A 24,960-nucleotide genomic window follows, 5' to 3' on the forward strand; every position below is an offset into this window, starting at 1 on the left:
CAATGACAAGGACTCAGTACAATGGCATTGTCCTTTCTGGAGTCAGGCACACCTCTGGGAGGACATGTATCTTGGTGCAGAATGCTACCACAGACTGCCATGGTGGCTGCAAGGAGGCAGGAGGGGGACTGCTCAGGAACTAGGATTTGCTGTCTGGCAAGACTGGGACAGACTTCTGGGCCATTGTACTTACTGGTTGTGTGTCCTACTCAGAAACTGCTCTGAATCTGTTTTTTTCTTCAGTAAAACTGGTGATTGTAGTAATACTCTGATCACAAGGATCACTTGGATACCTGTTTAAAGCATTCATCCACTCAGCAACCTGTGTAGATGGATTTATCAAGCATGTGTTAAGTGCTAGCACACATTGCTTGGTGAGATTACAGTGAACCAGACAGGTGCAGTCCCTGCCTCCTGGGCTGCTGTGGGATGTGCACACAGATGGATTGCCGAAGAGGAAGAGTTAGAAGCCCTTAAAAGTCCACTTCCTTCATCCATAGCTGTGCCAAAAGGACAATTAGTGTTTCTTGAGGGCTGACTTTGCGGTCACCCTTTGTAGAGGCCGAGGGTGGGTATGACGTACATTCACAGAGGACATACTGTGCCTTTTACTGTTTCCCTTCCAGCCTGCTGTGCAGCCCTCACCGAGCTGGTGCTCAATGACACCAATGCCCACCAGGTGGTTCAGGTGAGAACCTCGGCTCCTTAACCGTGTCCTGGCTAACAAACCTCTTCTGCACTTTGGGCTGTGGGGTCCTGTAATGTGGTTTTAAAATATTTTAACATTTCTTACTCTGGAGTTAGTAGGTATAGGTAAGAACTTTCTCAATGAAACCCCAGCAGCACAGCAACTAAGAGATAGCATAGATAAATGGGACCTCATAAAACTGAAAAGCTTCTGTTCATCAAAAGAAATGGTCTCTAAACTGAAGAGAACACCCACGGAGTGGGAGAAAATATTTGCCAACTATACATCAGACAAAGGACTGATAACCAGAATATACAGGGAACTTAAAAAACTAAATTCTCCCAAAACTAATGAACCAATAAAGAAATGGGCACGTGAACTAAACAGAACTTTCTCAAAAGAAGAAATTCAAATGGCCAGAAAACACATGAAAAAATGCTCACCATCTCTAGCAATAAAGGAAATGCAAATTAAAACCACGCTAAGATTCCACCTCACCCCTGTTAGAATAGCCATCATCAGCAACACCAACAACAACAAGTGTTGGTGAGGATGCGGGGAAAAAGGAACCCTCTTACACTGTTGGTGGGAATGTAAACTAGTACCACCACTCTGGAAAAAAATTTGGAGGCTACTTAAAAAGCTGGACATCGATCTACCATTTGATCCAGCAATACCACTCTTGGGGATATACCCAAAAGACTGTTACTCCAGAGGCACCTGCACATCCATGTTTATTGCGGCACTATTCACAATAGCCAAGTTATGGAAACAGCCAAGATGGCCCAGCACTGACGAATGGATTAAGAAAATGTGGTATCTATACACAATGGAATTTTATGCAGCCATGAAGAAGAACAAAATGTTACCATTCGCTGGTAAATGGATGGAATTGGAGAACATCATTCTGAGTGAGGTTAGCCTGGCCCAAAAGACCAAAAATCGTATGTTCTCCCTCATGTGGACATTAGATCAAGGGCAAACACAACAAGGGGATTGGACTATGAGCACATGATAAAAGCGAGAGCACACAAGGGAGGGGTGAGGATAGGTAAGACACCTAAAAAACTAGCTAGCATTTGTTGCCCTTAACGCAGAGAAACTAAAGCAGATACCTTAAAGCAACTGAGGCCAATAGGAAATGGGGAACAGGTACTAGAGAAAAGGTTAGATTAAAAAGAATTAACCTAGAAGGTAACACCCACGCACAGGAAATCAATGTGAGTCAATGCCCTGTATAGCTATCCTTATCTCAACCAGCAAAAACCCTTGTTCCTTCCTATTATTGCTTATACTCTCTCTACAACAAAATTAGAAATAAGGGCAAAATAGTTTCTGCTGGGTATTGGGGGGGAGAGGGAGGGGGCGGAGTGGGTGGTAAGGGAGGGGGTGGGGGCAGGGGGGAGAAATGAACCAAGCCTTGTATGCACATATGAATAATAAAAGAAAAATGAAAATAAAATAAAATAAAATATGTTAACATTTCTTATTTACCTTAAAGAATGCTATTTTGTATTTTTGTCCTTCTTTAATTCACTTGATTCAAGAAGACTGACATGTCACTATATTATATATGATCCTTTTCATTTTCTTTATCCTTTTTTTTAAACTATTCTAAATTTCTTTAATTCGGGGTTAAGGACAACAGTCATTTCATCTAAGAATACAGCAGGCTTATTCAGTTAGGGGTGGTTGAGAAAAACCAAACAAAATATTTATTGCTAAGAAACTGATTTCACAAAATGTAACTCACATATTAATTCACTATATATACAGTTATGTGTATATACATATACAGATAAATGTTAGTAAATAAACAGACATATATACACAAACACATACCTGTGTATGCTTATGTTTCTGTTGTTAAAGTTACCTCCTACTTATTACAGAGGAAAGTTTCTGGGGGTCAACCCCAATAGATTCAATTTCATCATCAGCATTCATGTTAGCAAGGTGTCAGGTTAAGTTCCCAAGGGAAGCTCAGTGCGTCAAATGAAGGTGGTGGAGCAGGGTGCTGGACTGGCCAGATTGGGGTTCCTGGTGTCATTACAGGCTGGTGTGGCTCCTGTAAAAAAATGACTTAACCTAAGTTTTGGCTTCTCATGCACAAATCAGGGAAATTATAAAATGGTTTTGGTTTTCAGAGTAGCCATCAAGATTAGCTGCCGTAAGACAGATAAAAAAACCCTCTGTATTTGTGATACAAATGCCACATGTAAGTGACATATTTAGTAGACAGCAGCAAAGTAGCAATAGCCTAATAGTTTTTGGGTTTTCCTTCACGTATACATTTCTATTAGAAAAAGTCTAGAAAGATGCTGTGTTTTTACAGGTAACTTTTGTTTGCTTTTAAAACGTCTGTTATTCTTTCTTTGGTTTTTTATTGTTGTGATGATGCTGGGGACAGAACCTAGGGCTTTGTGCATGGTAGGCAAGCACTCTACCTCTGAGCTACATTCCCAGTCCTTGGTTTTTTGAGACAAGGTCTCACTGTATAGTCCAGACTGGTCTCAAACTTGAAATCCTCCTGTCTCAGAGATTATTGGCATGTGTCATCACAATAGATTTTTTCTTTATTTTATATATTTTTGGCAGTACTGCCCTGCTAGGCAAGGTGCTCTACCACCTGCACCATGCCTCCAACACTTTTTTTTTTGGATAGGGTCTTTCATTTTTGCTGGGGGTCAGCCCCCAATCAAAATCCTTTGACTTGTGCCTCCTGTGCAACTGGGATTACAAACATGTACTATCATACTCAGTCTGTTGGTTGAGATGGGATCTCACTAACTTTCTTACCCAGACTGGCCTCAAATGTAATCCTCCCTATCTCCACCTCCAAGTACCTGAGATTATAGGCATGAACCACTATGGTTGGCCTTCCTTTTATTTTTATAAAAACAATTTTACAATGATTGATCTTTATGAATTATTTAATTAGGAAAAATAGAAAGGGAGAAATTATATTTCATACTTAAGTATTTAAAGTTGGAAGTGTAAAGACATTTGGATCCCTTCATTTTGTCCCTTCTTAATCACTCATTCTTCATTTTTAAAAAATCACTTTAGAGTTATATACTTTACTATTAATTATAATCTTAACTCTTTATAGACAGTAGAAAATTGAAGATTATGGTTGTAGTCTTTGGTGTTTAAAAGTACAACATTACATGAAAGCATTTGATGTCCCCACTCCAGAGGAACTAATACAGAAACTTAAAGTGACAGAGGTCAGCATGAGAACCAGAGTAAAGATCAGTTAGAGATGAATCAACCTGGGTTGTAACACATTTGTACATGGAAGCAATGCTAGGAATCTCTCTGCATAGCTATCCTTAAGTCAACTAGCAAAAACGCTATGTCTTTCATATTATTGCTTATTCCTACTCTTCAACGGAACTGGAGAAAAGCGCAGAACAGGTTCTGCCTGGAAGTGGGTGGGGTGGGGAGGAGAAGATGGGGGCAAGGGGTAGGGGGGAGAAATGACCCAAACAATGTATGCACATGTGAATAAGTGAATAAAAAAAAAGAAGCAAGGAAAAATAAAACTGAGGATTATAATTGGTGAAAAAAAAGTTAAAGATAAAAAAAAAATAAAAGTACAACTTGTCATTTTGGTATTGTTCTGTAATATATACTTGAAATTCCTGAACTATAGCAACAATTTTTCTTTAATATTAAGCTTGGAAGTTGTCTGGTTGGTTATTTATGCTGTGTATCTCTGTGGCATCATCGCTGGGCAGTGTTAACATGGCCCCTTTGTTTTTCCAGGAAAATGGTGTATATACAATAGCAAAATTAATTTTACCACATAAACAAAAGAATGCAGCAAAAACAAATTTATTACAGGTAATATCCTTATTTATTATCAAGCTTTTGAAGTATAAAATATATATTTGATAAAATAATGAAAATTTTTAGTCAACACTGTTTATAAAATAATCTGTGATTTTTAGAATTATTAAAGTTAGTGGTGGTCACGGTGATGGCTGTGAAAGGGACATACCTGGTATGGGGTCCGGTATGAAAACCAGTGATACCAAACCCTGGAGGGCAGGCTTGACAGTGCTTTCCCTGTGGGAAAATTAAGCGACTCAGTTACATGTCTCTTTGCTTATTGATAAGTTGTATTTTTAAAAATATGCATTGCTTATATATTAGAGTATAAAAACAGAGGGAAATTGTCACCTTCAAACATGGACTGCAGTCACTAACCTTTCATCTTTAAAAACTCTGTAAAATGGGTCTTGGTGGGTAGGAAGGGACTTACCAAGTGTCATCTGCTGCAAGTGGAAGGGTGCTGATCCCATGCAAGGTGGAAGCTGGAGAGTATAAAGCAGATATAAAGGATGCCTTTGCAGCTCATCCATTTTTTTAAGTCACTTAGAGACTATCTTAATGATAAATATTTGACAAGATATCTACGCTTAATCTTACTTAAACATTATACAATGTGTACATGTATCAAAATATCACATGCTACTCCATAAATGTGTACAAATTTTATGTTTTTATAAATAAGTTGGAAATAAGAACATTAAAAAAGAGCTCTCATTCATCTCATCAGAACCTAGGCCAGAGCCAGTGGAGAGGCTCTTAGTGGTATCTGTGTGCTAGCGGGCAGTGGGGTTTCAGAGAAAAAGACAAAACCAGAGCCATCCTGCAGATGCATTTTGCTAAGCCAGAAAAGAGACTTCCAAATGGAATGCATTTTAAGGAACATGTAGTTTTCTGCTGTTGCCTCTGCTCCTTCATCAGGCCCCCTCCTGTCATTTTGTTATTGGCCTGGCTTTCTGGGCAATTTTTTCTTGTGCCTTCTATTTTCAGATCACTAATCTTATTAAATTATCCCAGGCCAAACTTGGAAGACCCCAATCCCTACACTGGAGACCTGTGGGGGGCACAGGTGAACCTGTGCGTTTGCCCTCTCCTTCTTCTCTCTCTCTCTCTCTCTCTGTGTGTCTCCCTCTTTTTCTCTCTTAGCATTGCAAAATGCCAGACATTTGTTTTTCTTAGATAAAGCCTCACAGGCCTGTTTCTGAGTGTTCTAGGGAGTTACTGTTGATCGTTCTATTTGGGGAATGCTTAAGACTTTTTTACTCAAGAGACCAGTTTGTCAAGTTTGAGTCCAGTGTGCTTGTGGCTGTTTTTATATGTCATCATTTCTAGTGTTTATTTTCTCACAGAAACTATATAAATATTGAGGCATTCATAGCAGGCCAGGAACAAAATAAACCTTGAGCTCCTGGAAACTTTTCGATGTTTGGCTTTCTCTGCGTAGGAATTTTATGTCTTGTCTCTGTGCTCATTTTGTACTTTCTAGAAAGCAATTAATGACAAGCACCAGTAAAATAAGGCCATGCATGCTACATTGGCACCCTTTAAATATGAGAAAACCACCTCAAGGAAGGGTGTTTTTTTGTTTTCAGTTATGAACTAGGGCTCCAACTTAGGCCAATCACTCGCAATAAATCATTTTAGCATCTACATCATATTAATTGTGCCCTGAATATGTTTTAGTTTGTTGAAAGTCTAAAGAAAGACATTCTCTTTTGTTTCCTAGTGTTACGCTTTCAGAGCCTTGAGGTTTCTCTTCAGTATGGAAAGAAACAGACCACTTTTTAAACGGTAGGAGCTTTTCGATGTTTGTTTCGATGGGGAATACAAATGATTAGATTCAAGGCACCATTGGACTGTGCTGTTTTCACATAACTGAGTCAGAGGTGACAGGAAGAAAAGAATGGACTTGTGTGCAAGCCATGCCTCTTCAGACTTCCTACACACCACAGATGTATCTGAGATACTGTGGCCATATCTCAGTGCTGAAAATGAATAAAATGGTGGCAGAAATTACTGAGAAATCACTTATCAGTATCACTCTCTCACAGACCATGTAATCACCACGGATTTAGTTGTTATGTTTTGTTTTTTTTAAATTAAAGATATTAACATCTTCAATGAATGGCATCAATATATATACTTGTTTTTGTCCATTCAGAAACTCTAAAATTAGTCTGGTAATTTTCCCTTATGAACAGTAAAACCAAGTGTTTTTCCTGTTACTTGAGATAGGGTGGAACCCATTTGAAGGGGGCTGCAGTGGTGTGAGGGAAAAGCTGCCATCTTGGAAGGCAGACATCCAGTTACCCATGGTGTGGTCTGTACATCATTTAGCCAAAATCATAGGCCTTTGTTCTTACCAGAATCTCATTGATAAGGAAAGTCTTGGCTTAATTTCTTTATTTAGAAAGCATGGAATATTTTAAGTTGTTTATTTTCCTATGACATTTAAATTGAGTGGAAAAGAGAAAAATTAGTTATTCATTGTAAGCACTCATTTCAGGACCATAAACCATCCATTTTTAGTGAACTCAAACATTTTAAGAATCTCTTAAAATTAGTATCTTGGAAGTGATGCATAATTCTTCCCATTTTCTCATTTATCTGTGTTTTTATCTTAATTTTATAAAATATTAAAAGCCAAATTAATATTTACCTTCTAGAATTAAAGCAAGTACTTCATCCAACGGCATTTATAAACGTGCTCAGCACTCAATAAATACCCAACAAATATTCCTCTCTAGAATGTTTAATATCTGTATCCCCAAATATATTACAAATAAGGTCATTGTATAATCTGCATTGTGTCTGTTTTTATTGTGGTAAAACTATCTAATGTGAGATCTATCCTCTTAACAAAATTTTAAGTGTACAGTGCAGTTTTATTAACTATAACCACAGTGTTGTATAGCAAATCTTTAGTAGATCTCTTCATTTGCTTTTTTCTTAATCTTTCAAAAATATTGCTATGGTTTAATTTTCCAGCATAAGTTTGGAGAAAATTATCCCCTGTTGTTTGTTGATAACCTAAGTTTGTGTCATATAATTTGTGAATGAGGTACCTCCGAAAGGAAGTAGTGATCAACAGTTTCCAAGTTCTTGATTAAGTGTGTGTATTTTTTTCCCATAGACTTTTCCCTACCGACTTGTTTGAGATCTTCATTGACATAGGACATTATGTTCGTGATATCAGTGCTTATGAAAAGTTGGTATCAAAGTTGAATGTATTAGTGGTAAGTTCTGAATTTTAAATATTTTGGCAGGTTTCTATGTGGTCAGGATAGAGTTTTTTTTATCATAATAACCCATTTCCTTATTCTTATTTATTTAGGAGGATGAGCTGAAGCAAATTGCTGAAAATATTGAAAGCATTAATCAGAACAAAGCACCTTCGAAATATATAGGCAACTATGCAATTTTGGATCATCTTGGAAGTGGAGCATTTGGCTGTGTTTATAAGGTGACTTTGCCCTTGGGGATTGTTTTTGATATTCCCAAACTAACCAGATATCACACTTGCATACCCATGTTCACTTTAAGTTCTTTATGCTCAATTTGTAGTCTGTGACACTGAAAAATAAGAATAAATATAAACGCTACGATGATTATTTCTGTGTCAGTAAGAAAGATGTTGTCTTAGCTAGCAGCTCTAATAATTGGCCATTGACTTTATAAGAGAAAAGACATCATTAATCTCTCACAAAAAATAGTCAAAATAGCTTGTCCCAATGCATGATACATTCTCTAAATTCATACCATTGCTTCTGTATTGGCCAAAATGATAGGATTTTTAAAGCTGAGTTTAGTGTAAACACAGAATTTATAAATGCTCTGCGACTTATTTAGATGACATGGTTAATCATGTGACTTTGTTAATCTAGCCCTTTCTTACCCTTTCAACTCTCATCCCATTCCTTTATTTATATTTTGTCTTCCTTATTTTAGGTTAGAAAGCGTAGTGGTCAAAATCTTCTAGCAATGAAAGAGGTCAATTTACATAACCCAGCATTTGGAAAGGATAAAAAAGATCGGGACAGCAGTGTAAAAAATATTGTTTCTGAATTAACGATAATTAAAGAACAGGTAAATGTTTTTCTTGTTGCTAAAGATGTTTTCTTTAAGTCAACACCATTGAAATAAAGTAGAGTTCTCACGTTATTCTTATCCTTGATGTTTATGGACTAGGTTAGTGTGAAATAATGGATGTTGTGGCAGTGATATTTTTACCAGTGTTTTTCCTAAGGCTTGAAATTAAGCCATAGACATAGTTTCAGGAGTTTATTTCAGAACTGTGGATACAAAGCAGTCAGGTTTATGACACAAAGCATGTCGTATATGAGGAATCCTTGCTCCACTGTAAGCACATTGATTCCCTGCTCATTATATTGTAGAATATTTGGTTACTTAGTTACACACATGGAAATATGACCAAGATCTCCGTGACTTTTGTCAAATGGAACCAAGCTGCTAACATACCTCAAGGATGGCTTATTAAATCTAAAATATGAACTTTCAAGATGGGTTATTATTTATTGGCATGAGCAGAATATTCTGGCATAATATGCTAGCTCAATTAACTATCATCATGAAAGTTTGTTTGGGAAGAAAGAATAGATGTATCAGAAGAGAAATGGAATTTCTTTTTTGTGATCTGAGAGCACACTGGTTTCTTTTCCAGCCTTCCTTATTTGTACGTTTATTGCAAGTCCTGTTTTATAATTCAGCGAGGGGAGCTATTGGCCTCGTTGTTTGTTCTCTGCAGTTCATATTTGCCTAGTGTCTGTGCTGGAACATAAAAAATACCACAAATATGATCTTTATTCATCAAAATCCACAGTTCTATATCATTTTATAAATTACAGTAAATTTTATCATTAATAGTTTATTTTTATTTATTTATTTATTTATTTTTGATCTCTTGCATTATACAAAATTTTTTTTTCTTTGGAGAAGTTTTGCTTTTTTTTTTTTCATTTTTCTTTTATTATTCATATGTGCATACAAGCCTTGGTTCATTTCTCCCCCCTGCCCCCACCCCCTCCCTTACCACCCACTCCACCCCCTCCCTCTCCCCCCACTCAATACCCAGCAGAAACTATTTTGCCCTTATCTCTAATTTTGTTGTAGAGAGAGTATAAGCAATAATAGGAAGGAACAAGGGTTTTTGCTGGTTGCGATAAGGATAGCTATACAGGGCATTGACTCACATTAATTTCCTGTGCGTGTGTGTTACCTTCTAGGTTAATTCTTTTTGATCTCACCTTTTCTCTAGTACCTGTTCCCCATTTCCTATTGGCCTCAGTTGCTTTAAGGTATCTGCTTTAGTTTCTCTGCGTTAAGGGCAACAAATGCTAGCTAGTTTTTTAGGTGTCTTACCTATCCTCACCCCTCCCTTGTGTGCTCTCGCTTTTATCATGTGCTCATAGTCCAATCCCCTTGTTGTGTTTGCCCTTGATCTAATGTCCACATGAGGGAGAACATACGATTTTTGGTCTTTTGGGCCAGGCTAACCTCACTCAGAATGATGTTCTCCAATTCCATCCATTTACCAGCGAATGGTAACATTTTGTTCTTCTTCATGGCTGCATAAAATTCCATTGTGTATAGATACCACATTTTCTTAATCCATTCGTCAGTGCTGGGCCATCTTGGCTGTTTCCATAACTTGGCTATTGTGAATAGTGCCGCAATAAACATGGATGTGCAGGTGCCTCTGGAGTAACAGTCTTTTGGGTATATCCCCAAGAGTGGTATTGCTGGATCAAATGGTAGATCGATGTCCAGCTTTTTAAGTAGCCTCCAAATTTTTTTCCAGAGTGGTGGTACTAGTTTACATTCCCACCAACAGTGTAAGAGGGTTCCTTTTTCCCCGCATCCTCGCCAACACTTGTTGGTGGTGTTGCTGATGATGGCTATTCTAACAGGGGTGAGGTGGAATCTTAGCGTGGTTTTAATTTGCATTTCCTTTATTGCTAGAGATGGTGAGCATTTTTTCATGTGTTTTCTGGCCATTTGAATTTCTTCTTTTGAGAAAGTTCTGTTTAGTTCATGTGCCCATTTCTTTATTGGTTCATTAGTTTTGGGAGAATTTAGTTTTTTAAGTTCCCTGTATATTCTGGTTATCAGTCCTTTGTCTGATGTATAGTTGGCAAATATTTTCTCCCACTCTGTGGGTGTTCTCTTCAGTTTAGAGACCATTTCTTTTGATGAACAGAAGCTTTTTAGTTTTATGAGGTCCCATTTATCTATGCTATCTCTTAGTTGCTGTGCTGCTGGGGTTTCATTGAGAAAGTTCTTACTATACCTACTAACTCCAGAGTATTTCCTACTCTTTCTTGTATCAACTTAAGAGTTTGGGGTCTGATATTAAGATCCTTGATCCATTTTGAGTTAATCTTGGTATAGGGTGATATACATGGATCTAGTTTCAGTTTTTTGCAGACTGCTAACCAGTTTTCCCAGCAGTTTTTGTTGAAGAGGCTGCTATTTCTCCATCATATATTTTTAGCTCCTTTGTCAAAGATAAGTTGCTTATAGTTGTGTGACTTCATATCTGGGTCCTCTATTCTGTTCCACTGGTCTTCATGTCTGTTTTTGTGCCAATTCCATGCTGTTTTTATTGTTATTGCCTTGTAATATAGTTTGAAGTCAGGTATTGTGATACCTCCTGCATTGTTCTTTTGACTGAGTATTGCCTTGCCTATTCGTGGCCTCTTGTGTTTCCATATAAATTTAACAGTAGATTTTTCAATCTCTTTAATGAATGTCATTGGAATTTTGATGGGAATTGCATTAAACATGTAGATTACTTTTGGGAGTATCGACATTTTTACTATGTTGATTCTACCAATCCATGAGCATGGGAGATCTCTCCACTTTCTATAGTCTTCCTCAGTCTCTTTCTTAAGAAGTGTATAGTTTTCCTTGTAGAGGTCTTTCACATCTTTTGTTAGGTTTACACCTAGGTATTTGATTTTGTTTGAGGCTATTGTAAATGGAATTGTTTCCATACATTCTTTTTCAGTTTGCTCATTGTTAGTGTATAGAAATGCTAATGATTTTTCTATGTTGATTTTATATCCTGCTACCTTGCTGTAGCTATTGATGTTGTCTAGGAGCTTCTGAGTTGAGTTTTTTGGGTCTTTAAGGTATAGGATCATGTCGTCTGCAAATAGGGATATTTTGACAGTTTCTTTACCTATTTGTATTCCTTTTATTCCTTCTTCTTGCCTAATTGCTCTGGCTAGGAATTCCAGTACTATGTTGAATAGGAGTGGAGATAGTGGAAATCCTTGTCTGGTTCCTGATTTTAGAGGGAATGGTTTCAGTTTTTCTCCATTAAGTATAATGCTAGCTGTAGGTTTGTTATATATAACTTTTATAATTTTAAGGTACTTTCCTTCTATTCCTACTTTTCTTAGAGCTTTTATCATGAAATGGTGTTGGATCTTATCAAAGGCTTTTTCTGCATTTATTGAGATGATCAAGTGGTTTTTGTCTTTGCTTCTGTTAATGTGGTTTATTACGTTTATTGATTTTCATATGTTGAACCACCCCTGCATCCCTGGGATGAAGCCTACTTGGTCATGGTGAATAATCTTTTTGATGTGTTGCTGAATTCGGTTTGCCATTATTTTGATGAGGATTTTTGCATCAATGTTCATTAAGGAGATTGGCCTATAGTTCTCCTTTTTGGAGGTGTCTTTGCCTGGTTTTGGGATAAGTGTAATACTGGCTTCATAAAATGTGTTTGGCAGTTTTCCTTCCCTTTCTATTTCATGGAACAGTTTAAGGAGGGTTGGTATCAGTTCTTCTTTAAAGGTCTGGTAGAATTCAGCAGAGAATCCATCAGGTCCTGGACTTTTCTTTTTGGGGAGACTCTTGATTGCTGCTTCAATTTCATTTTGTGTTATATTTCTATTCAGGTGATTAATTTCCTCTTGGTTCAGTTTTGGATGATCATATGTATCTAGAAATCTGTCCATTTCTTTTAGATTTTCAAATTTATTTGAATATAGGTTCTCAAAGTAGTCTCTGATGATTTCCTGGACTTCCATGGTGTTTGTTGTTATCTCCCCTTTTGCATTCCTGATTCTACTAATTTGGGTTTTTTCTCTCCTCACTTTAGTCAGGTTTGCCAGGGGTCTATCGATCTTGTTTGTTTTTTCAAAGAACCAACTTTTTGTTTCATTAATTCTTTGTATGGTATTTTTGGTTTCTATTTCGTTGATTTCAGCTCTTATTTTTATTATTTCTCTCCTATTTGTTTTGGGATTTGCTTGTTCTTGTTTGTCTAGGAGTTTGAGATGTATCATTAGGTCATTGATTTGGGATCTTTCAATCTTTTTAATATATGCACTCATGGCTATAAACTTTCCTCTCAAGACTGCATTAGCTGTGTCCCATAGGTTCCGGTAGATTGTGTTTTCATTTTCATTGACTTCCAGGAACTTTTTAATTTCCTCTTTTATTTCATCGATGATCCATTCTTCATTAAGTAATGAGTTATTTAGTTTCTAGCTGTTTGCATGTTTTTTGTCTTTACTTTTGTTGTTGAGTTCTACTTTTACTGCATTGTGGTCAGATAGTATGCACGGTATTATTTCTGTTTTCTTATATTTGCTGAGGCTTGCTTTGTGCCCTAGGATATGATCTATTTTGGAGAAAGTTCCGTGGGCTGCTGAGAAGAATTGTGTAGAGGTTGGATGAAATGTTCTGTAGACATCTATTAGGTCCATTTGATCTATTGTATATTTCAGATCTTGGATTTCTTTATTGAGTTTTTGTTTGGATGACCTATCTATTGATGATAATGGGGTATTAAAGTCTCCCACAACCACTGTGTTGGCGTTTATATATGCTTTTAGGTCTTTCAGGGTATGTTTGATGAAACTGGGTGCGTTGACATTAGGTGCATACAGATTGATGATTATTATTTCCTTTTGGTCTATTTCCCCTTTTATTAGTATGGAATGTCCTTCTTTTTCTCGTTTGATCAATGTAGGTTTGAAGTCTACTTTGTCAGAGATAAGTATTTCTACTCCTGCCTGTTTTTGGGGGCCATTGGCTTGGTAAATCTTCTTCCAGTCTTTCATCCTAAGCATATGCTTATTTCTGTCAGTGAGATGAGTCTCCTGTAAGCAACAAATTGTTGGATCTTCTTTTTTAATCCATTTTGTCAAACAGTTTCTTTTGATGGGTGAATTAAGTCCATTAACATAAAGAGTTAGTACTGATAGGTATGTGGTGAGTCCTGCCATTTAGTTGTCTTAGTTGTTTGAAGATACCTAACTTGATGTTACTCTCTACTGTCTTGCTTTTTCTTATCCTGTGGTTTGGTGCTGCCTGCCTTTTCATGGTTAAGTTGGGTGTCACTTTCTGTGTGTAGGATCCCTTGCAGAATCTTTTGTAATGGTGGCTTTGTGATCACATATTGTTTTAGTTTCTGCTTATCATGGAAGACTTTTATTGCTCCATCTATTTTGCATGATAGCTTTGCTGGGTAGAGTATCCTGGGGTTGAAGTTACTTTCATTCAGTGCCTGGAAGATCTCACCCCACGCTCTTCTTGCTTTTAATGTTTCTGTTGAGAAGTCTGCTGTGATTTTGATGGGTTTACCTTTGTATGTTACTTGTTTTTTCTCTCTTGCAGCCTTCAATATTCTTTCCTTAGTTTCTGAACTTGTTGTTTTAATGATGATATGTCGTGGAGTAGTTCTATTTTGATCTGGTCTGTTTGGTGTCCTGGAGGCCTCTTGCATCTGTATGGGAATATCTTTCTCTAGATTTGGGAAATTTTCCGTTATTATTTTGTTGAATATATTACGCATTCCCTTCGCTTGCACCTCTTCTCCTTCTTCGATGCCCATGGTTCTCAAGTTTGGTCTTTTGATGGAGTCAGTGAGTTCTTGCATTTTCTTTTCACAGGTTGAGTTGTTTAATTAATAGTTCTTCGGTTTTTCCTTTAATTATCATTTCATCTTCAAGTTCTGAGATTCTGTCTTCTGTTTGTTCTATTCTGCTGGATTGGCCTTCCATTTTGTTTTGAAGTTCTGTTTCATTCTTTTTTCTGAGGTTTTCCATATCCTGGCCGTTTTCTTCTTTAATGTTGTCTATTTTTGTCCTGAGTTCATTTATCCGTTTATTCATTGTGTTCTCTAGTTCACTTTGGTGTTTATACAGTGCTTCTATGGTTTCCTTTATTTCTTCTTTTGCTTTTTCAAATTCTCTATTTTTATTGTCTTGGAATTTCTTGAGTGTCTCCTGTACATTTTGGTTGACCCTATCCAGTATCATCTCTATAAAATTCTCATTGAGTACTTGTAGTATGTCTTCTTTTAAATTATTCTTGTGGGCTTCATTGGGTCCTTTGGCATAGTTTATCTTCATTTTGTTGGAGTCTGGCTCTGAGTTTCTGTTCTCTTCATTCCCCTCTAGTTCCTGTACTAACTTTTTGCTGTGGGGAAACTGGTTTCCCTGTTTTTTCTGTCTTCCCATCTTTGTCTTTGGTGTTGTTACTGTCCCTGTACTGTGTGCAATTATTTTCTAGCTTGTAATAATAACAATGGTAATATTTAGAATGGAAGGGTGAGCTGAGATGGAAAGCAAGAAGTTAAAGAAAAGGGGAAAACAAATATACAGACAAGAGGGAGAAAGCAGAACAAGGTATCAGACAAGAGAGTTTCAAATGTATAAACAGGGAGTGTTAGTGTACTAATCGACAGTAAGCCGAACAGACATTAGAGAGACAGAGGATTGAAAGTCAAAGATAAAAAAAAATAAAAAATAAGTAAATGAAAGAAATATCTATATATAAAAATGAATTAAAATAAAATGGAAAATAGAAAATAAAAAAAAAAAGAAAAAAAAATACAAAAAACTTCCAAGTTTATATGCAATGCAGTTTCAGTCTTAATAATTTGGGTGTCTGTCTCAATCTCCAGTCCTGGAGTTGGTGCCTCAGATGTTGTTTTGTAGTTGTCTCATCAAAGGGGATGCATAAAGTAGAACAAAACTACACACACACACACACACACACACATACACACACACACAAAAAGCCCCACCAAGTGTCCTAAGTTCAAATGTAATACAGTTTCAGTAAGTTTTTCAGCTTGCAGGTGTAATTTGGTTGTTCTCTCATCAAAGGTATGGAGAAAAAGAAAAAAAAGCATCTGGAGACAGTTCTGAGAGTGGTATCTGCAACTGTGGCTTGCCTGCCTGCTGGTCTCAGCCTGTAGCTGGCCGCGTTATTTATGCAGATATCTGGGGTGAACTTAGCACTCACCTGGTCCCACAGGCTTTGTTTGCTCAGAGTTCTCCTGTGCAGGAGCCTCTGCTACAGGCTTTCCCCTTTCCAAGCACTGGGAAAGGTGACACTGCCCCCGCGTTGTCAAGCCTGCGTGTTTATTTACAGTTCACGTGGGAAGTGGGTCTTTCCTCCTCTCCTGTGGAGTTTTCCTCCCTCCTCCACTCTCACAAGCTTTCCCGCTCCTGGTTGCTGGGTGCGTGCCCCACTCCCGCCAGAGCCTCTCCGGCCCGCCCGGCTTGTTTATTTACAGTCCCGGGAAGGGTTCCCTTCCCCCAATCTTCAGCGCTCAGGGCGCCCCACCCTCCTTCCAGCGTGTCTTAACTGTTCTTATTGCTTATTACTCAGTTTCTCTTTTTTTCCCGGGTGGAGGTCAGTCTGTCCAGGGGGCTATGCTGCTCTGGCCCAGGTTTGTCTGTGGGGGTACCGCGGTACCGTGAAGCTCACCTGGTCCACGTCTTCCCAAGCTGTATGGGCGCCGGCCACTGGCAGCCCTGGGGGCCCTCCTCGTTTCTCCGCTTAACGTGAAGTGGAGATTCTCTGCACCGGCTCTAGCCGCCATCTTGGAATCCTCCAATAGTTTATTTTTATTTAATAATAGATTTTAAAATGTTATTGTTTGGTCAGACTAGGATAACCTATTCTTCCACAATGCAGTGTTTCTTTTTTTTTTTTTAAACTGTTGTACCATTTTATTTTAGATTACAAAGAGCTAATAGCAAGGTTATAGCTTTTTACAAAACGTTTGGTTTTAGTGAATCAGTACTTTGATAAAATATTAGCAATATGATTTTAACTCAAGTATATTTATTTTTGAAGCACAAATAGATGTAAATCACAATAATCTTGACTTAAATTTTATTAAGTGACTATTAAATTTAGTAATTTCATCAACCAATGGCAAAATTCATATTACTGAACAATCTGGCAGGACTAGGGCTTGATCTTAGGGCCTTGCACTTGCCATATAGGCATTCTGCCACTTGAACCATGCCTCCAGCCCTTTTTGCTTTAGTTATTCTTGAGATGGGGTCTCACTTTTATGCCCAAGTCGGCCTGAACCCCAATCCTCCTATTTATGCTTCCCATGTAGCTGGGATGACAGGCATGAACCATTGCACCCAGTCACTGGTTGAGATGGGGTCCACTAACTTTTTGCCTGGGAAGACCTGAAATCGTGATCCTCCCAATTTCTGCCTCCTGATAGCCAAGATTGCAGATGTGAGCCACTGCATCTTGCTTAACCTCATAATTCCTCCTGTGGATAATGCTAAAATGTTGACTCAAGCATAATTGTCTAAAGAAGAATGTAATCCCTTTTCTCAGAATGTGTTCATTAATCCATTTTTTCATGCAATAAGCATTTATTAAGCAGAATAGTGCTAGGCACTATTCTAATTTCTGGAGATAGTACTATTGAACAAGACAAGGTCACAATAGCACAAGGCTGGAACATGGATTTTGACCTGAGATGATGGAGTATCTTCATTTGGACCCAAATCTTGACATAGCTTTTGCAGTGAACTAGAAGCAGAATATGATTCTGGTTGCTCACCTGGTCTCACATTGTTTAAAAGCTGGTGCCATTTCCTCACTGATGAGGTAGCTAATTTGTTTTAGCACATTTCCTAAGAGAAGAAGATGTCCATGCAGTGCCAGATAGGAGGCATCTGCTTAGACTTTGAGGTTACTGAAAACTGTGCACTTGTTCTCTCATTGGGATCACACTAGGGGAAAAGATAATGATATTGAGTCCTAAAAGAAAGAGATCATAGCAGAAAGAAGCAACAAAATGGGCCAGAATGGGAGAGTATGTATTTGTTAAGATTAAGACTAACCTGCAGAAACACAGCGGCTCCAAAATACAGGGGCTTAAAGAAGAGCCTTTACCATGTAAGCAATCCCAAAGTGAGTGAACCAGTCTCATAGTGTCCTTTACTCCATGTAATCCTTTAGAAACTCTGCTACCTCTCTGTGTGCTGTAACAGTTATGTTTATATCCAAGGAAGGAAGAGGATGAGCAGGAGGGACCGTCCCTGTGGGAGGGCTCAGACACAGGAGTCCACAGGTTTCCCTCACACTCACTAGTGAGAGCTGGTGACAGGCCCACTCTGGCTGCAGGAGAGGCTGAGAGATGTGACTGGGAAGACACATCCAGCTACAATTCTGCTGCCACGAGAGTGGGACAGAATGATTTTTTGGTGAATATCTAGCAGTCTCTCCTGGAAAGGGCATACAGAAACACCAAACTGAGGTAGCCACTCATAGAGATAATGGTGACTCTTCTGAGATCAAACAGATTTCAGTTTACCTAGAAATTAAATTCTAAATAATTGACCACAAAATTTTAATATTCTTGTAGAAAATGGTCTTTTATTAATTAATAGTTAATAATAACTTTATTATGTCCATATCCATAAGTAAACTTATGTCAAGAGAAATTGCTAGATCCTTTTTAAAAATGGTGGGGGAACTTTACTCAGTGCTACTGCAGTAGGGGTTAAAGCATTGTAATAGAGACAAAACACACTGACCCAACTCTGAATTCAACAGGGACAGTTGGTAATGTGTATCCTGTGGACAGGGTGAGGATACCAGTGTATGGAAAATTACTAAGAGGCGTTGGTTCCTTTTTTTTTTTCTTTTTTGGTACTGGGTTTGATCCAGAGCATCAGACTGTACAACTTTACTGCTTGAGCCACTCCACTAGCCCCACTAAGAGGGAGTTGGTTAGATATCAAGGGTGAGGGGAGAGATACTTGCCTAGATAATAAGGGTTGGGGGATTCTTGGTAAACTGGCTTAGTAGGATTCTTGCTAAACTTAAGCAGACCAAACATGAGGAGCCTAATTAGAGCATGGTAAACTAGTACCATGATTTTAAACTTAGATGACTTCAAGTTCACACTAATCATTGTAGAAAGAAAGGCAGATAGACATAGTACAAACAGGCACAAAGAGTGTATATAAATCTTTAGGTGGTAGAGAGGATAAAAAGCAGTGAATATATATGAAGTCTACAATAAGACTTCATTTCTGTTTTCTCCCTTATGTAGTCTGTGTGCAGTGTGGGTCAGAGACCATTAAATGAATTCTTATAGCTCTTTCTGGTTCTTTAACTCTCTTTGCCAGTTTAGATAGGTAGTAAAACACAGTTTTTGATTTTGTTTCATAAAGCTATATAGGAGATTGCTATTTTCAGATTAATTTTATAAGCAAGTTTTTTAAAATCATAAAAATCTCAAATATCTTGAAATGCTTACTTTTATAAATAAATATAATTTATAAAGGCTAAATAGTTTGTGAACAAAGTTTTTCTTTTGAAGTGGTATAATAAATGTTATTTATTTTCTTATAGCTTTATCATCCTAATGTTGTACGTTATTACAAGACATTTCTGGAAAGTAAGTATGAGTTTCTGTGGTATTTGTAATAAGGAAACATATCTTTGTTGCTTACATATTTTCATATCAGAATGTCACAAAATAAACTCACTGAACTATTTTCTTTACTTTTTTTGGTCATTAATATAACAGTGGATGATCTCAAGCATCACTTTCTTGACCTTGAGACAGTGATATGATCCATGACCTGAAGATAGTTATAAAATATTTAGGTTACCACAGGAAAGGCACTACATGAACAAACCAAAATAATGATTGCTGCTATCTTTATATAGAGAAAGCACTTAAGTGGATTTGGAGAAAAGAAAACTAAATTAAATTATGATGGCTTCTTTATGAAAAATTAATAGCAGTTTATGTTGAATTGGATGACGTTTTTCCACCCCTAAATAAATTAGAGTAGATCTTTATTTCTTTTCCATAAAGTTCAAGTAAACACCGCCAGGTGGCAGTGGAGCCTTGCTGATGCTGCAGGCAGAGGGGCTCTCTTCTGCAAGAGTGATGGGAAACTGAGTCAAAACATTGAGAAAAAGCCAAAGTTTGTTTTACAAAATTAGGAAGATAGACTGAAGGTAAGTATTGACAAAACTTGATCTGCAACATACAGGAGATTTCAAAACAAATTTCCATTTGAAGGAAGATTTAGAGAAATACAAAGCAGCAATCGTTGGGGGCTTCCTCATTGTCATTCAGTGCTATTGTTAAGAAACCCTTTTGTGTGCTTCAAGTCTGTTGTGATTTTACCCATCTTCCTTCTCTGGATGGCTGAGACTCCTGCCTTCTTAGCCATTGGCTCTTGATATTGGAACAATTTCCTATAACATAGTGCGTATCAAGGTTAGCTTCTGACTTATACTGAAGAGATGCAACTTGTCTTATTTTAAGAATAAAATAAAAAATTTTACAACCTGAAATCTTCCAAAATGAATTGGAGGTAACTTAAAATATATTAAATATAATAAAATAGATTAAGAAGTTGCAAGAAAGGGGAATATAAGGTGAGAAAATTAATACTAAAAAGCTATGAGTAAGCTTAGTACAGACAAGTATTTCTTGGAATTATGAAAAATATAAATGTCTCTGTGTAGAGGAATGATTAAATAAATTATGACTTAAATATATTGTGCAATACTATGGCAACCAGCAAAAAAAATCTAGTGTGCATCTGGATATACTGAAATGTAAGGCTGTGTAATGAAAAAGAGTGTGAAGCTGTAGAAATGTATGATTATTACTCCATTTTTATATAAATTATATACATACAAAAGACACATATTATGTGCCATTGTTAATAAATTTCACATTGATTTTAGAGGAGGAAATGGAATTTGTGTCTTTGTTTCTTGGCATTCAAAGCTAAGAAACAAATATGAGCAGTTAATGAGATTTCCATTTGCTGATAAAAGTAGGAGAAGTCAGCTTTTTCTGTTCTTGAGGGCATAACAGAAATTTCTACCATGGGTGGTATTTTAATATGGTTATCATTGTAAGGTCATGGCAAGATCCAGGGTAAGTTTCTGTAAATCTACGAAGCTATGAAAACGTAGTTAAAATGCAGTTTGATGAATGTCTGATTTGATCTGACAGTACATTTTAGACTATCAAGAAGAAAGGTGGGCTTACATGGTCTTTAGCCCTCATGGCTTTGGGACCATTTACTGTACTCTCTGCCACCTTCCAACCATTCCATACCCTGGTGCTCTGACGGCGCAGTCTCTGGTGGGTGGGGAGGCAAGCGAGGTTTTGGGTTCTGGCCTGAGTTTATCTGTGTGGTGGTGACCTCACCACCCCTGTTATTGGCACTGCCACATTAGGTTTAGCTTGTTTGCCTGTCGGTCACCACCTATTTGGCTTATTAATGTATCAGCCTGTCATTCTCGGGCTGGTTTCTAAGTCCTAACACACACTAGCTAATAATTCTTATTTCAACAGTTTTTCATACTTTAACACCATACAGTCCATCAATATAACAGCAGTCTTATATGTGTTCACAACATGCATGTAGCCAGAAGAGATTGCTCCATTCCAGTGCTCAGTGGATCATCATCTTAGCATTTCTCTAATTCTTTACAGATGTACTCTGCTAACTCATTGAAAGCTCAGATTCTGATTTGTAAGTTTTTTGATTCTTACTGAATTTAAGTTTCTATTACCTATTTTGTGTTTTTTACATAGATGATAGACTGTATATTGTTATGGAGCTTATAGAAGGAGTCCCTCTTGGAGAGCATTTCAATTCTTTGAAGGAGAAACAACACCATTTTACTGAAGAAAGACTATGGAAAATATTTATACAGGTATGCTTTTATCTTCATTAAAATTTCATAGCACAGTAAAGTTCTCAACTGATTTCTGAGAGATGTACAATAGTCATCATTGGCTACACATATATTTGGGGGAATAAAATTTGCTTTTTATTCTTATTTCAAGCTGTGTTTAGCTCTTCGGTATTTACACAAGGAGAAAAGGATTGTCCATAGAGACCTGACACCAAACAACATTATGTTGGGGGATAAGGACAAAGTAACAGTCAGTAAGTAGAAAAATCTTAAAATTGTCACTAAAGAATCTCAGAATGTTATTCCAGAGTAGAATATTAATTCCAATAGAGCTTTTGGCATGGACGCAAATGTTCTCTATCTGTGCTGTTCAAAGTAGTAGGCACTACTACATGTAACTACTGGGCACTTGGAGTATAGCTAGTGTGACCGAGGAAATGAACTTTAAATGTTATTAAATTTTAATTACTTTACACACCTATGTGTGAGTACTGGCTACCATATTGAATAGTGACTAGCATTATTCAAAATGATGAAGTTGTATTTTGCACATAGGAGAGAATAAAACACTCTTAGATGCTTGAACAGTTAATTCCCAAGTCAATGGTTTCCAAGTTTTTTCTTTGTTTAAAGTCCTACTTCACAAATAAAAGCTTTTATGACCACCAACCAAGCATGTCACTTTGACCCATTTTATCATGTTTCCTGTCTTATGGGTAACAAATTGCATAGTGAGAGCTAGAAAAAATCCAGTCATTTGTATATTTCAACATTCAGTTTTTCTCAATGTTTTCATCTGTAACAGGTAAGCCTAATGATGGAAACAATTTTATAGATTAGAAGACTTATTTTACCCTCATACTTGTCTAATTCTCAATCATAACTTAAAAATAATTTTTTACTTTAGAACAATATAATGGCTTTCTCCTGTCTTCTTCACTCATGAACATTTGTGTTACTCTCAGGATATTAATGGCTTACTAAGCACAGGGAGGGAGGCACTCCCTATATCTGTGGTCTCCAAAATGGTCTTGATCATGATGACCCTTCAGTAAAAAATTGTTGAGAATATACTAGCAAAATATGTAGGATTATTTATAAATTCTATACCTGTATTTCTGTACAGAGACTACAGAGCAAAGCATACAGAAATAAAGAATAAAGGGATTCACTGAAAAATAAAAATGGAGGTTTTATTTTTTTCCTGTGCATCCCCCCAGCCCCAGCCCCTTGTCATGGATGGGCCTAGGCACCCAGTTTGGAGACCACTGCTCTAATTGTTTATTGAGGTGAGAGACATATGACAGCATCTACAGCTGGGTCCCTTGCTTTTAGAAAAATCCACTTACTCATGAAGGCAATTCCAAATGTATACACTTATAACCACATGTGTTTATGAATAATGAGTAATATTCATTGTACAGATTTTTATAAGTGGAACATACTATATATATAAACAAAAAGAAAACAACTTAAAATAGAAACTCTATAGATAGCCTCAAATGCAAACCTATTTGTAAGTATTTCCAAGTGTGTGCATTGTGAAATAAAAGAAAAAAGGTCAGATACTATCTTGGACACCTGTTTGCTTAATCATTTGAAATTAATCAGAATTTTGTTTACTTGTTACTTTTTATCTTTTTATAAATTGAAGTTGTAGTTAGTTAAGAATTTGAACAATTTATTTACATGTAGGTATTTTAATTTATAAGTTAATAAAGGTTAACAAATTGCATTTTTTAATTTCATAGCAAATTGCGTATATGTGTAAATTACAGAAAAAAATCTGTTTAATTCTTCTTAAACGGTCATTCAGGTCATATTTTTTTCTCAGTAATAGCTAACCCTGCATTTTATTTTCTGCTTAGATAAGCTATCAACATCTCCTTTGGTTACATTTAAATATACTGAATTTAATCTTTTATTACAGTAGGTTTTTTTTTAAACTTAGTTGGTTTGTAGATTTATATTTACTTTATTTGATAGCATGCATCAAAATAATTTACAAAATAAAATAGTGCTAAAATTCTTATAGGGAAAGACAAGTTCCTTACCTTACCTCTTTGAAACCCTTAGTTCTATTTCTCAAAATAAAATAAAATAAAGACAGTCTCAGGGTGTGGCTCAAGTGGTAAAAGTATCTGCTTGCATCCATGAGGACTTGAGTTCAAACCTCAATACCACAAAATAAATTTCAAAAAATGTTAAATAGAAAGACCAAACAAAATATTTTTATTCTTTTTTCAGCTTTTTCTTATGGCATTTGATTTTCCATTGTGACAGTTAGGATTTCATTTCTTACTTCCTATTCTTCCCTTTCTATCATCCTGTCAGTGTAGACATAGCACAGTTGGAGGTTAAATCAATATTCAGCGCTTACATCTTACCACCAAGTAATTACCTTTCCTTTCTCATAAACATTTCTTGTTTTCCTTAGAGTTAATAATTGCTTTCTTTTTTATTTATGTTCATAGTTTGTCTCTTTATTGTACTTCAGAATTTTTTCTTCAACTTTATTTTTCATTCTGTTGAATATTTAAGTTTTAATCATATTTTTGCTATCTGAACATTCCATCTTATCCTGTGTTCCATTTCCATGGAATCCTGCTTTAAATCCCTTTCAGTAGAATATAGACTTTTTTCCTTCAGTGAAAAAAGATTGGATCTTTTTTTCTTCGATTTTCTGGGTCCATCATTCCCCACTCCTCCTGCTTAGTTTGATCCCTCTTTTCCTATTGGAGATTTTCCTCAATAGTCAGACAATGCTAAGATAACCTTGAATAATTCCAAGCAAGGAATGGAAAAGGTTGTTTGAAACCCTTTATACCAGGTAAGGCCATAATCTGAGATACACTTTGGTATAGCATAACGGAGTTTTCCTTTGGAGACCCTGAAGGCAGTGTCTGAATGTTCTTCTGGAGAATGCTGCTCCCGTGTCTCCTGTCTGCTGTCCTTCTGGGAGCAGTGTGGATTGGATTTAGTTTAGGTTCTCACTGAATTCCCATGAACTCAGCCTTATGCTGTTCAGTACCTTGTTTGCTTTGAAAAATAAATCTATTTTCTGTTGGTGTCAGGGGTTGGTTACTTAATTTTCTGGCTGTGTGGATGTGGGAGGTTCCTGGGGACTTGATATCAGCTCCATCGACTGAGCTTTTTGCTTGGCTCCTACCTAGTGCATCCTGGGCTCTGCAGGGGGAATGGGCCTGCTTTTTGCCTTCCTGTCTCAGATACATGAAAAGCAAACTTCTTTATTGTACACAGTACAGAATATAACGCAGCTTGGCAGGATGCACACAGCCCTGCGCAGGGGAAAGTATTTCAAATCAACTGGCAGGTTAAAGCCTTTCTGCACTGTATAGACTTTCCACACTCTGGAAAAGAAGCAAACCAACAAAAATCCCCCAAAACCCTGAAAAGAACAAATACCATCCGGGAGGTGCATG

General features: G+C 36.9%; 1 protein-coding gene across 12 annotated transcripts in view; it reads left to right on the plus strand.

Moving 5' to 3' along the window:
* Window positions 1–24,960, plus strand: part of Nek10 (NIMA related kinase 10) — a 260,109-nt gene that overhangs the window by 73,704 nt on the left and 161,445 nt on the right. For all 12 annotated transcript variants that reach the window (XR_012436301.1, XR_012436303.1, XR_012436302.1 and 9 more), the window contains 9 exons: window positions 627–688; window positions 4,460–4,537; window positions 6,252–6,316; window positions 7,659–7,761; window positions 7,860–7,988; window positions 8,474–8,611; window positions 19,193–19,238; window positions 21,414–21,535; window positions 21,669–21,771. Coding sequence is in view for 9 of the 12 variants with exons in the window: in XM_074043773.1 (XP_073899874.1) it covers window positions 627–688; window positions 4,460–4,537; window positions 6,252–6,316; window positions 7,659–7,761; window positions 7,860–7,988; window positions 8,474–8,611; window positions 19,193–19,238; window positions 21,414–21,535; window positions 21,669–21,771 (846 nt within the window). In the remaining 3 variants the exon portion in view is untranslated. The remainder of the gene's footprint in view (window positions 1–626; window positions 689–4,459; window positions 4,538–6,251; window positions 6,317–7,658; window positions 7,762–7,859; window positions 7,989–8,473; window positions 8,612–19,192; window positions 19,239–21,413; window positions 21,536–21,668; window positions 21,772–24,960) is intronic.

This window comes from Castor canadensis, chromosome 10 (genome assembly GCF_047511655.1).
Source record: "Castor canadensis chromosome 10, mCasCan1.hap1v2, whole genome shotgun sequence".
NCBI classification, from domain to species: Eukaryota; Metazoa; Chordata; class Mammalia; order Rodentia; family Castoridae; genus Castor; species Castor canadensis.